The 14523-nt window shown below is 47.2% G+C and overlaps 1 protein-coding gene across 1 annotated transcript in view; it reads right to left on the bottom strand.

Moving 5' to 3' along the window:
- The window catches only part of NOP16 (NOP16 nucleolar protein), a 30025-nt gene that overhangs the window by 1451 nt on the left and 14051 nt on the right, over positions 1–14523 (bottom strand). Inside the window, exons 2-4 of the mRNA XM_069763980.1 lie at positions 9879–9987; positions 6729–6777; positions 6523–6629 (exon numbers count right to left, since the gene is read on the bottom strand). Of these exons, the coding sequence (XP_069620081.1) occupies positions 6523–6629; positions 6729–6777; positions 9879–9987 (265 nt within the window). The remainder of the gene's footprint in view (positions 1–6522; positions 6630–6728; positions 6778–9878; positions 9988–14523) is intronic.

The raw sequence follows: 14523 nt of genomic DNA, 5'->3' as shown, positions 1-14523 counted from the left end.
CCAATGACCTAGAAGACCAACCACATGATTAAACAATATATAATCTCACTACAAACTTCAAAATCTTTTGTCGATACAACATAAAGATTACCCATGTGATCAGATACCCTGCAGAAAACCATAGTGTCTCATGTGCGTGGTTCCACCAATGCAGGCATTCACACACAACCCTATACCACCATGCTGAAATTGGAGCTTTTATTAAGGCCCACTTAGATAAGCAGCGGTCCTATTGGCTACATCCAATAATTGACTAACTTCTCAATTATCAGCTTGTCCTACTGAGCCTTTAGACTAAAGGTACCGTCACATTTAGCGACGCTGCAGCGATATAGACAACGATGCCGATTGCTGCGTCGCTGTTTAGGTCGCTGTTGAGACATCAAACACCGGCAACGCAGAACGATGCAGGAGCGATCCAGTGACGTACTTATTGTTCTCGCTGGTTGTTCGCTCCATGAAGAAACATTGCAGGCATCGTTGCTTTTGCTGTCAAACATGACGATACACGCCGACCTGACGACCAAATAAAGTTCCGGACTTCTAGCTACGACCAGCGATGGCACAGCGGGATCCTGATCGCTGCTGCGTGTCAAACACAACGAGATCGCTATCCAGGACGCTGCAACGTCACGGATCGTTGTCGTTCTCGTTGGAAAGTTGCTGAGTGTGAAGGTACCTTTAATCCAACTCCAAAGACCATCTCCAGTAAAGATGAGTGATGAGCGAGTACTCGTGTCTTGGGTTTTCCCGAGCACGCTCAGGTGACCTCCGAGTATTTATGACTGCTCGGAGATTTAGTTTTCATCATGGAAGCTGAATGATTTACAGCTGCTAGCCAGGCTGAATACATTCCCTAGCAACCAGGCAACTCCCACATGTACTTAGCCTGGCTACTAGCTGTAAGGCTGTGTGCACACGTTGCAGATTTTGCGCTATAAAAACGCATACATGCATCTCATCATTTAGAATGCATTCCGCAATTTTTGTGCACATGATTCGTTTTTCTTTCCGCGAAAAAAAAAAAAAAAAAAACACATTGCGGTAAAAAACGCAGCATGTTCATTAATTTTGCAGATTTTTTGCGCATTTCCCACTATATTGCATTGGGAACCTCCGGAAAAAAACTGCAAAAAAAAAAAACCGCACCAAAAACGCGAGAAAAACACATGTGGATTTCTTGCAGAAAAGGTCTTGTTTTGCTCAGGAAATTTCTGCAAGAAATCCTGAACGTGTGCACATAGCCTGAATCATTCAGCTGAGGCGATGAAAACTAAATCTCGGAGCAGTCAAATACTCGGAGACCACCCGAGCAGCAACGAGTACACTCGCTCATCACTAGTAAAGATCCCTCCTTGTTCTTTATCTAATTCCAACCAAATTCAGATAGTAAACTTAATTTCCAGATTCAAAAAAAGAACCGTTACAGCTTTTCCCAGATTTCTCTATAGTCTTAACTTTCAACTGATTTTTCATTAATTGTTTTATGTGTGAACTCATTCTACTAAAGTCCCATCTGAACCATGTACATTTTAAGTCCCCCAAACACGGACTAACATTGGCTGAACCTGCCTATATTGATGGTCTAGTGCGGATGGGGGCAGCGGGAGCCTGATGGTCAATTGCAATGTTGGATCTTGGACTGCTGGTCATTGTTCTCCCTGAGATAAGCTGCCGGCAGATGTGTCAGGCGATAGCTTTCTCATAGAGAACGCTCCTGTGGATGGGAATGTCTGCTGAGATGGCCATTTTAGCACATCAATCAGATTTCTACAGTTGTAGGTAAAATTTCCCTTAGATCAAGTCACCGTGCACACAAAGCCTCATGAGAAGTTTACAATGGCTTGTGTTTGAAGAAACAGAGTTAATAGATAAGTTTGACTTGTTTTTTTTCTTTTTTAACAGGTACAGACTAATGTCAACTTAACCTGCAGATAGTGGGTTCCACCCATGGTCAAATGTGTTTGGGGTGTCAGCCAGGGTAGAAGCTCCGGGGGAAAAAAAAAAAAAAAAACCACACGCAAAAAAACACGCATGCAGATTTCTTGCAGAAAATGTCCAGTTTTGCTCAGGAAATTTCTGCAAGAAATCCTGAACGTGGGCACATAGCCTTAATGATTTACCTAAGTGCATTCAGCGTGGCAGAACATTCCTCGGATATCTATTAATCTCATTGATAGCAGTCAAGGTGTGAAAGTGTGTGTATTTCTGTGTGTGGCGCTCAAAGCCAATAATGAAGAAATTGAGATTGGAAAAAGATATTCAAAAACATTAACATGTCTATCCATTCTGTAGTTTCCATCATTTACTGCAGTTTCAATTTTGGATTTTATATAAACTATGACTAGAAAAATCGGCCTTCGCTCCAGTGCCTGTGATGTCAGTGATACCATATATAGTGCCTGCCAGTGACCAGATCCATCCATCACTGGTCATTAAAGGGAACCTGTCACCCCGTTTTTTCAGATTGAGATATAAGTACTGTTAAATAGGGCCTGCGCTGTGCGTTACTATAGTGTATGTAGTGTACCCTGATTCCCCATGTATGCTGAGAAATACATTACCAAAGTCGCCGTTTTCGCCTGTCAATCAGGCTGGTCTGGTCAGGTGGGCGTGTTCACAGCGCTCTTTTCTTCTCCAGCTTTCCGTTGGTGGCGTGCGCATGTCCAAGGTCCGAATTCCCTGCGCCCACGTGAAGACACAGCGCGCGATCTGCGCTGTAATCCCTTGCATCGGTGGGGGCGGCCATCTTCCTGGGGCCGCGCGTGCGCAGATGGAGTGCTCTGCTGCACGGGGCTTCAGGAAAATGGCCGCGGGATGCCGCGCGTGCGCATTAGAGATCGCGGCGGCCATTTTCCCAAAGCCGAGTTTGCATCTCAGCTTTGGAAAAATGGCCGCCGCGATCTCTAATGCGCACGCGCGGCATCCCGCGGCCATTTTCCTGAAGCCCCGTGCAGCAGAGCACTCCATCTGCGCACGCGCGGCCCCAGGAAGATGGCCGCCCCCACCGATGCAAGGGATTACAGCGCAGATCGCGCGCTGTGTCTTCACGTGGGCGCAGGGAATTCGGACCTTGGACATGCGCACACCACTACGCCACCAACGGAAAGCTGGAGAAGAAAAGAGCGCTGTGAACACGCCCACCTGACCAGACCAGCCTGATTGACAGGCGAAAACGGCGACTTTGGTAATTTATTTCTCAGCATACATGGGGAATCAGGGTACACTACATACACTATAGTAACGCACAGCACAGGCCCTATTTAACAGTATTTATAGCTCAATCTGAAAAAACGGGGTGACAGGTTCCCTTTAAGGAAAACCTGTCCTCTAGGAAGACTAGGCAGCAGTGATATAATATTACATTTCTGTACTATCTAATGGCCACAGTGGGATTTTACGTCACCCCGTAGTGACAGCCAACTTTTACAATTCTGACTACCTCATAAAGTGACAGTGATAAGGCTTCAACTGATCCCACTGATTCGGAGACCGTTTTTTCGTGACATATTGTACTTCATGATAATGGTAAATTTCTTCGATGTAACTTGCATTTATTTATGAAAAAACAAATGGAAATTTGGTGAAACCTCGAATTTTTGTACCCTTAAATCAGAGAGTGGTGTCACACAATAGGTAATAAATAACATTTCTACTTTATATATCAGCACAATTTTGGAATTTTTTTTTTGTTAGGACTTTATAAGGGTTAAAAGTTGACCAGCGATTTCTCATTTTTCCAACAAAATTTACAAAACCCATTTTTTTTTTTAGGGACCACCTCACATCTGAAGTGAGTTTGGGGGGGGGAAAGTGTCAATATAACAGAAAATACCCGAAAGCGACACCAATCTAAAAACTGCACCCCTCATGGTGCGCAAAACCACATTCATGAAGTTTATTAACTCTTCAGGTGCTTCACAAGAACTAAAGCAATGTGGAAGGGAAAAAAAAAAAAATGAACATTTTACTCACAAAAAAATGTACTTTGGAACCAATTTTGTTTTACTTTCACAAGGGTATCGGGAGAAAATGGACCACAAAATTTGTTGTGCAATTTCTCTTGCGTACCCCCTCCCCCCAATACCCCGCATGTGGGGGAAAGCCACTGTTTGGGTGCACGGCAGGGCTCAGAAGGGAGGGAGCACAGTTTGACTTTTTGAATGCAAAATTGGCTAGAATAAATGGTGGCGCTTGGAGAGCCCCTGATGTACCTAAACAGTGGAAACCCCTCAATTCTATCTCCAACCCTAACCCCAACCCTAATGGAAAAATGGAAATAAAAAAATAAATAAAAAAAATGCATTTATTTTATTATTTCTCCCTAACTAAAAAGGTGTGATAAAGGGGGGTGGGGGTGTTATTTAAATTTTTTTTATTTTGATCACTGTGATAGAAACTATCACAGTGATTAAAATGAACCAATAGGAAAATCTTCCTATTGTTACCAGGTGCCAGCCGGCAGATCTCGGCGAGCGAACTGCACATGTGCCCGCCATTTTCTTCCTGGAAGAAGACGCTGGCAGCCCAGGTCCTTCATGGGGGGATGCAGGGACACTAGAGGTATTGGGAAGGGGGGGGGGGAGAAAAAAAAAAAAAAAAAAAAAAAAAAAAAAAAATCGGGGGACCCCCTTTCTCTCTCCTCTGATGTTCAATCACAGAGGAGAGAGAAATTAAATGTGAAATCTGACTTTTTTTTTTGCAGTCGCCGTTATTCCATTAATAACGGTGATCACCACACTAGGGTCGGTAAAAACTGACCCGAATCATGTTCTCTGGGGTCTCGACTCTTCACTGCCACCATTAACCCCTTCATGACAGGGGAATTTTTCGTTTTTCCGTGTTCGTTTTTCACTCCCCTCCTTCCCAGAGGCATAACTTTTTTATTTTTCCGTCAATTTGGCCATGTGAGGGCTTATTTTTTGCGGGACGAGTTGTACTTTTGAACGACATCATTGGTTTTAGCATGTCGTGTACTAGAAAACGGGAAAAAAATTCCAAGTGCGGTGAAATTGCAAAAAAAGTGCAATCCCACATTGGTTTTTTGTTTGGCTTTTTTGCTAGGTTCACTAAATGCTAAAACTGACCTGCCATTATGATTCTCCAGGTCATTACGAGTTCATAGACACCAAACATGACTAGGTTATTTTTTATCTAAGTGGTGAAAAAAAAAATCCAAACTTTGCTAAAAAAAAAAAAAAAAAAAAAAAATTGCGCCATTTTCCGATACTCGTAGCGTCTCCATTTTTCATCATCTGGGGTCGGTTGAGGGCTTATTTTTTGCGTGCCGAGATGACGTTTTTAATGATAGCATTTCGGTGCAGATACGTTCTTTTGATCGCCCGTTATTGCATTTTAATGCAATGTCGCGGCGACCAAAAAAACGTAATTCTGGCGTTTCGAGTTTTTTTCCCGCTACGCTGTTTAGCGATCAGGTTAATACTTTTTTTTAATTGATAGATCGGGCGATTCTGAGTGCGGCGATACCAAATATGCGTAGATTTGATATTTTTTTTATTGATTTATTTTGATTGGGGCGAAAGGGGGGTGATTTAAACTTATGTTTTTTTTATTTTTTTCACATTTTTTTAAGCTTTTTTTTTTAACTTTTGCCATGCTTCAATAGCCTCCATGGGAGGCTAGAAGCAGGCACAGCACGATCGGCTCTGCTACATAGCAGCGATCTGCTGATCGCTGCTATGTAGCAGAATTGCACGTGTGCTGTGAGCGCCGACCACAGGGTGGCGCTCACAGCGACGGGCAATCAGTAACCATAGAGGTCTCAAGGACCTCTATGGTTACCATTCACAAGCATCGCCGACCCCCGATCATGTGACGGGGGTCGGCGATGACGTCATTTCCGGCCGCCCGGCCGGAAGCGGTAGTTAAATGCCGCTGTCTGCGTTTGACAGCGGCATTTAACTAGTTAATAGGTGCGGGCAGATCGCGATTCTGCCCGCGCCTATTACGGGCACATGTCAGCTGTTCAAAACAGCTGACATGTCCCGGCTTTGGTGCGGGCTCACCGCGGAGCCCTGCATCAAAGCAGGGGAGCCGGCATCGGACGGTATAGTACGTCCGATGCCGGTAAGGGGTTAAAAGGTGTATCGGCGGTCGTTAAGGGGTTAAAATCAGGTCACAAACAGGACAGTGTCCTGGTGTTGATGCGTTTCCACTTCAACAGATGCGATTAAGACTTTACAAGTGGGAACGCGTCAACACCAGAACACTGTCCGGTTTGTGACCTGATTTTAATGAAAGTGTAATAAAGCTGCCAAGATGTTTTGCAGTCGTCGGCTTTTTTGTCGTTATATGGATTTATTTTCTAACGCTGAGACCTCCGAAACCTATGTGATGGTGGATGCCTACGACTGTGAACTCATCTAGTTTTCTGTCATTGTGGTCACTGGATTACGACGTCATTTTACGTCCCATCATGTGAGACTGAGCCATGCTGGCAGTGAGGGGCAAAGGATGGACCTGGAAAACCCAGTTCAATATAAATTCATACAGGCGTAATACCTTGTAGTCTTCACCATAGTTTTCTACCATGTGACGGACATAAAAGACCATGTCAGAAGAAATGCCCATTGTTCGTTTGGATGGCAGGCTGGCTGATGCCTTTAGTTCTGGAAGGGAAGAAGTACAAATAAGCCTTCATGGAAACACGATGTGCGGAGAGCCATACTCCACTTTCAGGGGAGATTCCCGCGCTGGGAGCGGCTTACCTTTTAGGACATACGGCTTTCGGACAAACTTTTCTCCAGTACTTGTGCCCTATGAAGAAACAAGCACAGTACAATGATGGGTAACTAGCAGTATTACACTACCGGACGAGTTACTTTACTATTACATAAACTACTATCACAACATTTTATCAAGGTACAATAATTATTGAGTCACCGAGATGACAGATGATCAGAAATCACAAACTATCAGACTACATCTTTTTAATTTGGCACAAATGCTGGGAAAGTGTCGGCTTATCACACCCCCCATCAGGAAGGCCCGTGGGCACTGCAGTCCTCCAGCCTTACACTCCGATGCGGCAGAATGACCCGACCATCACATGCTGTAGCAGGTCACATTCTCATGACGAGTCTGATCTAGAAAACTAGATGTGACTGGGATTTTGTTAAGTAGTGTATACGGACATAATTGAAGTCCGCAACATGTCGGGTATTGCCGGGTATTGATGCGCGAGTTCCTCGCATTGCATTCACGAGTGTGACCTCGGCCTTACACTAATACAGGGATGTCAGCAAAGATTCCTGGAAGCATCACGTACCGTCCTGTCCCCCAGAGAGGAGAGCGACCAAGGAGACGCATGCAGAACTGTGTGCCTAGTGATACCAGCATGCCTCCACCAGTACAGTGAGGCCGGGTGCCCACAAACAGGAGCCAGCAGCGTATGTTCGCTGCGTCCATTAATTGGGCATGCAGGAGTAATATGCCCCCAGTCATTAAGAGGACTGCACATCACTTGATACGTTCGGGGCATCTTCTAAGCGGCATGTGTCTCAGTTTGCCTCGCAGAAATATTACTCCAGTCAGGGGCTGGAATAAGCAATGCCGACTCTTGATGAATTTGGAGGGTGGACGTTGTCATGCCGCTTACCGCCCATTGTGGCGTGAAAACACCAAGTGCCACAAAATCTTTGCACAATGGCATGTTGCACACAAATATTTCAATGTTTTTAAGTCCGACTTATAGGTCCGGTCGGATGGGCGTCTCTGGTCCACTGCGGCGCCTCCCATCTTCATTGCAAGATGTCCTCTTCTGATCTTCAGCCACGGCTCTGGCACACTTTGCTCTGCCCTGTTGAGGGCAGACAAAGTACTGCAGTGCGCAGGGCCTCTGACCTTTCCAGCGCCTGCGCACTGCAGTACTATCCTCTGCCCTCAACAGGGCAGAGCAAAGTACGCCTGCGCCGGAGCCGTGGCTGAAGATCAGAAGGGGACGTCTTGTAATGAAGATGGGAGGCGCCGGAGCGGACCAGAGACGCCCATCCGACCGGACCAGCAGCGGGACCGCCCCTGGGTGAGTATAATCTAACATCTTTTTCTCCTCTTTCAGGTAACATCGGGGGCTTATCTACAGCATTACAGAATGCTGTAGATAAGCCCCTGGTGCCGGTGGGCTTACCTCACCCGCGATTTTCGGGGTGACAGCTATGCGCTTAACGGATTGCCCTAACGCAATGGGAACCTAGCCTAAGGACTGTCTAACAGCCGCGGTGGTCGCAGACATATTTTTCGAACACACGAAAGTCACTCGGTTAGCACATGAGCATGCTCAGATAACACCTTATTGGAGCATGTTCGCTCATCACTAGCTGGCACAATACTGCAGATCTGAGCAGAAGCTGGCACTGTGCACCTCAAATAATGCACAGCACAGGCACTAGCCCTGCTCCTGAAATGAGCGTCACTAATGAAGGGGACAGAGGCTGTGACAGTGACCCCTGCTCTGATGGTAGGGAATTTTTAAAGCATGTATAGTGGAAAATAGTTTAGATTATGGCATCAAGTAGAAAGGGAAATAGATCAAATTTACTTTTGCCTTCAGACCACCCCTTTAAGTAACCATTCCGTACAGTGCAGAGAAGCTGTCAGTCAGTGCCGAGGAGTGGTTACAGACTCCGCTCACTCTATACCGAGCAGTTACTGGCGCCACACCCTCATAACTGAAAGCCGGAGGCTTCTGGGAGAATTAAAGTTAGTTTCCTGCCGGCAGCTTCACAATGCTGTTAACCCTGTATCTGCAGCTTATTAGTGTTCCCTTTAAGGTTGAATAAGACATCCACTAACCTGACCCTAATAACTTACTTTATCAACGAATTGTTGCAATTTAGACATTTCCCTCTTATGGGCCACGTTCAGTATTTGGTCAGGATTTTCCATCAGTATTTGTAAGCCAAAACCAGGAGTGGGTGATAAATGCAGAAGTGGAGCACATGTTTCTATTATACTTTCCCTCTATTTGTTCCATTCCTGGTTTTGGCTTACAAATACTGAGGTAAAATACTGACCAAATACTGAAAGTGTGACCGTGGCCTAAACAGTCTGATTTCCACCTCACATTTGATCCTTAGTTTCACACACAAATCAGTAACTGAACCTCCTGTCAGGCAGTAACCGGTGTCACATGCGAGGGTCGCTATGTGTCACCCCAGGATGCGCACGGAGTACATTGCAGTCACAGGTGTAGCTGTGATTGCAATGCAGAATAAAAGTAAGTGTCGGTCTTGGGCAAGCTATTTGTAAGAAAACCTGTTCTGGGCTTTTATTTTTGGAAGGTACTACAGGATGGTAGTTGGGCAGGCCGCTTCGCTCATTGTAAAAAACCCTGAGGCAGAGGGTTGTGTGTGTCAGTCTGGTTTTGCAAGTGTGCAGAGCAGTAGGCTCTGCAGAGCCCCACTTGTGTGAGGTAACACAGGCAAGCGGAGCCAAAAGGCCTGGTACCCACAGCAACCAGGTCTCGGATGTAGACGGTCTTGTTTCCCGGCTGCGATCCAGAGGATATCGTGTGTTGTGTATTTTCTGTGAGTTGGTCATTAAAACACATTTTGCTCTGAACTTTGCTGGGTCACTGTCTCATAACTGCACAGTGTGGATACCACTGCACTACAATCCATTATTCATTACAATTTTGGGAAAAAAATACAAACTTCACAAATTGTAGTTCAGTGAAATAAACCCGAGAGCTACAAATTTCACAGACACGGATATAATATATCATAAACCCAAGCACAACTTCATGGATTTTACAGTGTTTGAGGGAAAAAAAAAAAAAAAGTTGTGACGATCCCAAAATACTGTGTAAAGAAGCGAAAGTATTTTACTGTAAATTCAGTCAATATCTGGGTAACACTTACTGCGTCTTCGCGGATTGGGAGAGTCTTGTTGGGGTCCGCAGCAAGACCCATCTCGGCCAGATTAGTCGCTACAGACCTGCTGTCATCCCAAGCTTTTCGGATTTCCTCACTGAAATTCAGACATGAGATCATCAATTCTCGCCTGTTCACATACTTTACACACAGCGCAGGCCATTTACTGACTGAGATACTGAGAAATGTAGACCCCACACCACACACTGATGTGTTCAGAGGGGCACTGTATTCCGAGCTAGCGGTCTATGAGACTACTGTGCACATTAGCCGGCACTAGCGGGCATATTAGCCGGTGCTAGCGGGCAGCAACCGAGATACATGTTAGAGGAGGGTTCTGGATCTACTGGAGTGGCAGTAAGTTTGGGCCTCCCTAAGCTTTGGCTATGGGAGGCCAATGTTCCCTGACCCTTGTTGTAGCTTTTGGCTTCGGGGGGGGGGGGGGGGGGGATAGGGGAGGAGGGGTAGTTTATTAGGGGTCCTTATGTCGGAATAGGACCACATCCTATTTCTAAGCACTTACAGTAGTAACTTTTTTAAGCGCACTTGTGTGACAGCGCACAGTTTTCAAGCTTTAGAAGAGGAGGACACCATGTGGCTGGGGAACAGCACATTACTGAAAGGAGTGGAAGAGAAAGCAGCTGGCACATTTCTGGCTCTATGAACAATCACAAATGTGATGACCACTGAGACAGCACAATACACACCATCCCACAGATTAAGGCCCCTTCACACATAGCGACGCTTAAGCGATCCCGACAACGATACGACCTGTCAGGGATCGCTGCTGCGTCGCTATGTGGTCGCTGGTGAGATGTCACACAGTGAGATCTCCCCGACGACGACGCAGCAGCGATGCGGCGACCTGTACAACGATGCTATTTCATGATGATTCAATGGGACGTCCTGTCAGCGAGGTCGTTGGTAAGGTGTCAAACACAGCGATGTGTGCTACCCAGCGGGACCTCAACGATCAAAAAAACGGCCAGGCCATTCCGACACGACCAGCGATCTCACAGCAGGGGCCAGGTCGCTGCTACGTGTCACACATAGCGAGATCGCTACTGAGGTCGCTGTTGCGTCACAAAACTTGTGACTCAGCAGCGATCTCGCTATGTGTGACGGGGGCTTTAGACTCCTTTTTTTTTTTTTTTTACAACCAGCCTTGCTAAAGCTGCATGCACATGACAGTGTGGAAACACTTGATGTTTGAGCCCCCCAGTGAAGTGAGTGCAGCATGGGATCAGGTCCAGGTACTGTTCTGGTACCTGAACTTTTTTTTTCTTTTTTAACTGTTCGGCCGAACCTGAACATCCAGGGTTCTGTCCAGCTCACAGAAACACTGAGCAATGAGCCGTCTCCACCTTTTATATTAGTCACTAATAACCACTGGGACCCTCTTGTACATACAGCAGCCATTACTATTACCACCAGGACCCCAGGATACTGAGAGCAGACTATACATTGTGCAGACATACAGCAGCCATTACTATTACCGCCAGGACCCCAGGGATACTGAGAGCAGACTATACATTGTGCGGACACACACCAGCCATTACTATTACCACCAGGACCCCAGGATACTGAGAGCAGACTATACATTGTGCGGACACACAGCAGCCATTACTATTACCACCAGGACCCCAGGATACTGAGAGCAGACTATACATTGTGCGGACACACAGCAGCCATTACTATTACCGCCAGGACCCCAGGATACTGAGAGCAGGGTATACATTGTGCGGACATACAGCAGCCATTACTATTACCGCCAGGACCCCAGGGATACTGAGAGCAGGCTATACATTGTGCAGACATACAGCAGCCATTACTATTACCGCCAGGACCCCGGGGATACTGAGAGCAGACTATACATTGTGCGGACATACAGCAGCCATTACTATTACCGCCAGGACCCCAGGGATACTGAGAGCAGACTATACATTGTGCGGACACACAGCAGCCATTACTATTACCGCCAGGACCCCGGGGATACTGAGAGCAGACTATACATTGTGCGGACATACAGCAGTCATTACTATTACCACCAGGACCCCAGGATACTGAGAGCAGACTATACATTGTGCGGACACACACCAGCCATTACTATTACCACCAGGACCCCAGGATACTGAGAGCAGACTATACATTGTGCGGACACACAGCAGCCATTACTATTACCGCCAGGACCCCAGGATACTGAGAGCAGGGTATACATTGTGCGGACATACAGCAGCCATTACTATTACCGCCAGGACCCCAGGGATACTGAGAGCAGGCTATACATTGTGCAGACATACAGCAGCCATTACTATTACCGCCAGGACCCCGGGGATACTGAGAGCAGACTATACATTGTGCGGACACACAGCAGCCATTACTATTACCGCCAGGACCCCGGGGATACTGAGAGCAGACTATACATTGTGCGGACACACAGCAGCCATAACCATTACCACCAGGACCCCGGGGATACTGAGAGCAGGCTATACATTGTGCGGACATACAGCAGCCATTACTATTACCGCCAGGACCCCAGGGATACTGAGAGCAGGCTATACATTGTGCAGACATACAGCAGCCATTACTATTACCGCCAGGACCCCAGGACACTGAGAGCAGGCTATACATTGTGCAGACATACAGCAGCCATTACTATTACCGCCAGGACCCCAGGACACTGAGAGCAGGCTATACATTGTGCGGACATACAGCAGCCATTACTATTACCGCCAGGACCCCAGGACACTGAGAGCAGGCTATACATTGTGCGGACATACAGCAGCCATTACTATTACCGCCAGGACCCCAGGGACACAGAGCAGACTATACATTGTGCGGACATACAGCAGCCATTACTATTACCGCCAGGACCCCAGGGACACTGAGAGCAGGTTATACATTGTGCGGACATACAGCAGCCATTACTATTACCGCCAGGACCCCAGGGATACTGAGAGCAGGCTATACATTGTGCAGACATACAGCAGCCATTACTATTACCGCCAGGACCCCAGGGATACTGAGAGCAGGCTATACATTGTGCGGACATACAGCAGCCATTACTATTACCGCCAGGACCCCAGGACACTGAGAGCAGACTATACATTGTGCGGACATACAGCAGCCATTACTATTACCGCCAGGACCCCAGGACACTGAGAGCAGACTATACATTGTGCGGACACACAGCAGCCATTACTATTACCGCCAGGACCCCGGGGATACTGAGAGCAGACTATACATTGTGCGGACACACAGCAGCCATTACCATTACCACCAGGACCCCGGGGATACTGAGAGCAGACTATACATTGTGCGGACATACAGCAGCCATTACCATTACCACCAGGACCCCGGGGATACTGAGAGCAGGCTATACATTGTGCAGACATACAGCAGCCATTACTATTACCGCCAGGACCCCAGGACACTGAGAGCAGGCTATACATTGTGCGGACATACAGCAGCCATTACTATTACCGCCAGGACCCCAGGACACTGAGAGCAGGCTATACATTGTGCGGACATACAGCAGCCATTACTATTACCGCCAGGACCCCAGGGACACAGAGCAGACTATACATTGTGCGGACATACAGCAGCCATTACTATTACCGCCAGGACCCCAGGGACACTGAGAGCAGGTTATACATTGTGCGGACATACAGCAGCCATTACTATTACCGCCAGGACCCCAGGGATACTGAGAGCAGGCTATACATTGTGCAGACATACAGCAGCCATTACTATTACCGCCAGGACCCCAGGGATACTGAGAGCAGGCTATACATTGTGCGGACATACAGCAGCCATTACTATTACCGCCAGGACCCCAGGACACTGAGAGCAGACTATACATTGTGCGGACATACAGCAGCCATTACTATTACCGCCAGGACCCCAGGACACTGAGAGCAGACTATACATTGTGCGGACACACAGCAGCCATTACTATTACCGCCAGGACCCCGGGGATACTGAGAGCAGACTATACATTGTGCGGACACACAGCAGCCATTACCATTACCACCAGGACCCCGGGGATACTGAGAGCAGACTATACATTGTGCGGACATACAGCAGCCATTACCATTACCACCAGGACCCCGGGGATACTGAGAGCAGGCTATACATTGTGCAGACATACAGCAGCCATTACCATTACCACCAGGACCCCGGGGATACTGAGAGCAGGCTATACATTGTGCGGACACACAGCAGCCATTACCATTACCACCAGGACCCCGGGGATACTGAGAGCAGGCTATACATTGTGCAGACATACAGCAGCCATTACCATTACCACCAGGACCCCGGGGATACTGAGAGCAGGCTATACATTGTGCGGACATACAGCAGCCATTACTATTACCGCCAGGACCCCAGGACACTGAGAGCAGGCTATACATTGTGCGGACATACAGCAGCCATTACTATTACCGCCAGGACCCCAGGACACTGAGAGCAGGCTATACATTGTGCGGACATACAGCAGCCATTACTATTACCACCAGGACCCTGAGAGCAGGCTATACATTGTGCGGACATACAGCAGCCATTACTATTACCACCAGGACCCCAGGATACTGAGAGCAGGCTATACATTGTGCGGACATACAGCAGCCATTAC

The sequence above is a fragment of the Ranitomeya imitator genome, chromosome 4, assembly GCF_032444005.1.
Source record: "Ranitomeya imitator isolate aRanImi1 chromosome 4, aRanImi1.pri, whole genome shotgun sequence".
In the NCBI taxonomy this organism is placed as follows: Eukaryota; Metazoa; Chordata; class Amphibia; order Anura; family Dendrobatidae; genus Ranitomeya; species Ranitomeya imitator.
The sequence above is the reverse complement of the archived record's forward strand: the minus strand, read 5'-3'. Positions and strand labels throughout refer to the sequence as shown.